This window comes from Penaeus monodon, chromosome 25, assembly GCF_015228065.2.
Source record: "Penaeus monodon isolate SGIC_2016 chromosome 25, NSTDA_Pmon_1, whole genome shotgun sequence".
Lineage (NCBI taxonomy): Eukaryota > Metazoa > Arthropoda > Malacostraca > Decapoda > Penaeidae > Penaeus > Penaeus monodon.
This window is the reverse complement of record NC_051410.1, coordinates 13,131,409-13,133,495: the sequence shown is the minus strand read 5'-3', so window position 1 is coordinate 13,133,495 and position 2,087 is coordinate 13,131,409. Positions and strand designations below refer to the sequence as shown.

The 2,087-nt window shown below is 42.1% G+C and overlaps 1 protein-coding gene across 3 annotated transcripts in view; it reads right to left on the bottom strand.

Annotated features, from left to right (window-relative positions):
- LOC119589053 overlaps positions 1-1,614 on the bottom strand; it is a gene marked incomplete at its 5' end in the record, with an annotated part of 5,931 nt that extends 4,317 nt beyond the window's left edge. Inside the window, 2 exon segments of one of the 3 annotated variants that reach the window (XM_037937628.1) lie at positions 31-42; positions 243-1,614. In XM_037937628.1, coding sequence (XP_037793556.1) covers positions 31-42; positions 243-1,614 — 1,384 coding nt within the window. 3 annotated transcript variants of the gene reach the window in all.
- Positions 1,615-2,087: the final 473 nt, after the last annotated feature.

Below are 2,087 nucleotides of genomic sequence, written 5' to 3'. Positions count from 1 at the left end.
GATTGAGTGACAATTAAGTTCTAAACTCACATCGTCTGTTTCCTTAATAGACATTCATGAGATAAAAATATATCAGTATCAATAAACACATGCCTTTAAATTAAGCATGATGAAACATGCACCTCATATCATTTCAGATCCAGAAAATATTGGAAAATCAAAGTCTGACTACATATATTTACACAAAATATCATGCAAATAAGTTCATCTACTCTACAAATGAACCCCATGTTCCTTACTACCTGGGTGACTGTCATATTGGTAATAGTTGTAGTAGACAAAGAAGGTAAAACTGATGATATTGCTGTGACTGGCGTAGTCACAGTTCTAGTTGCAGTTGGAGTAACAGTTGTGGCAGAAGTGTGATTACTGTCTGGTGATAAATCTTTTCTATAAATAACTGGACCTGATGATCTTTGGATCTCTGGCTCACTATCGACAGTAGACTGTGTTAAGCCTTCGAATCCTTTGGGATGAAGAGGCTCAGCAATAATTAATTCTTTACGTGATATACAAACAGGATTAGATTCACTCTTCACAAGTCTATTAGGTTCTCCAACTAGTGGTTCATTTCTGTACCTAGAGTCTATCGATTGATTACGCTCTCTTTGTTCTTGTGGGATCACTTGCTCATGAGCCAAATAACTAGAGTCAGGTATGACCTCACTATATTGTCTTTCGAAATAAGATTTTTGTATATGTGGTGACTCGTCAAAAGATCTGGAAGTCACTATAGAACGCTTCTGAACAACACTTTCAACATCTGTTAAATGAGCTACCACCAACTTTGCACTCGGTGTATTTAGGTCATCTGATAACACGTCACTTACAGAATGGCGATCTGAATCACACTCAACAAATAGGGAACTGCTTCTCTCAGCACTAGAGTCAGAGGATTCACTGTGTTCACTTCTCCCTTTAGATTCTGCAAACCTAACTAGTCTTGAAGATGATTGTTGATAAAGATTTGCTGAAGCACCACTGGTTAGTTCTAAAGAGTCTGGGGTTTGGAAATCACTCTCAATTCCTGCTAAATTATTTCCTATTCGGTTGTTCACTATAAATTGGTTAGTAACACTAGGCTCACTAGTCCCAGTTAGAATATGTATATTAGTAATACATTCAGGATTAGTGTAAAGACAAGGTTCACCTCCAGGAGGTCGACCAGAACTTACTCCATCACCTTGAAGAACCCCTAAAACTTCGTGGTCCTCTGCTTCTGGTTCTAGGCCTACTTTGGGGTTGTACTCTGGATGTGCTTCAGAGACGTTCTTGAAGGTTATTGTAAATGGTCCTTCCTCACTCTCGTCTTCAATATTCTTGCTCTCTTCACCACCAATGTGAACAGAAGAGATGTTAGATTCCTCGGCACGTGTATCAGCAAGAGTTTCACTCAAGGCGTGTTTAATGTTGATAACAGTAAGTCCTCCAACTTCAGTCTCTGGTTGGTGCGGTAGGCTGGAGATAGATCCTAAAAGATCCTCATGACTAGGATCACGTGACCTGAGGTCTCTGGTGATGAAGGATGGGGCAGTGATAGAGCGAGTGAGATCGCTATTGATGCCACCACCAGTTTCGTCTTCTGAACTGTCACCCCGGGGCACATACGGTGACCTGAAAATATATTATCATTTAGCATGTTTTACTACACAAGGATTTAAGACTATATGACAACCTATGATTTTAGGATTCTGGTTCTGTGGGGATGGTATTGGAGGTGTGGGGAGGGTGGAGGGTTGTGGAGGAAGGGGGGGTAGGGGAGGGTGGGGGGAGGGGGGGGGGAAGGGGAGAAGGGGGGGAGTGAGGGATAGAGCTGCTGTGATCGAGGCGGAACGTAGGAGAGAGAGGCGGCGCAGGTGAGACAGAGGGAGCTGCGGTCAGGACGTAGGTATTGAGATCAGGAGAGGAGCTATACATGAGTCGCAAAGAGTGAGGAGTAGAATTATGGATACGAGATAGAGGTAGCGATAGGTCGATATAGAGTTGAGAGAAGCGATATGAGAGAGAGGATAGTATAGTAAGAGAGTCAGATTATAGATATTGGGATATGACAGAATGAAATTTAGAATGCGTTAGGGTGAGGTTAC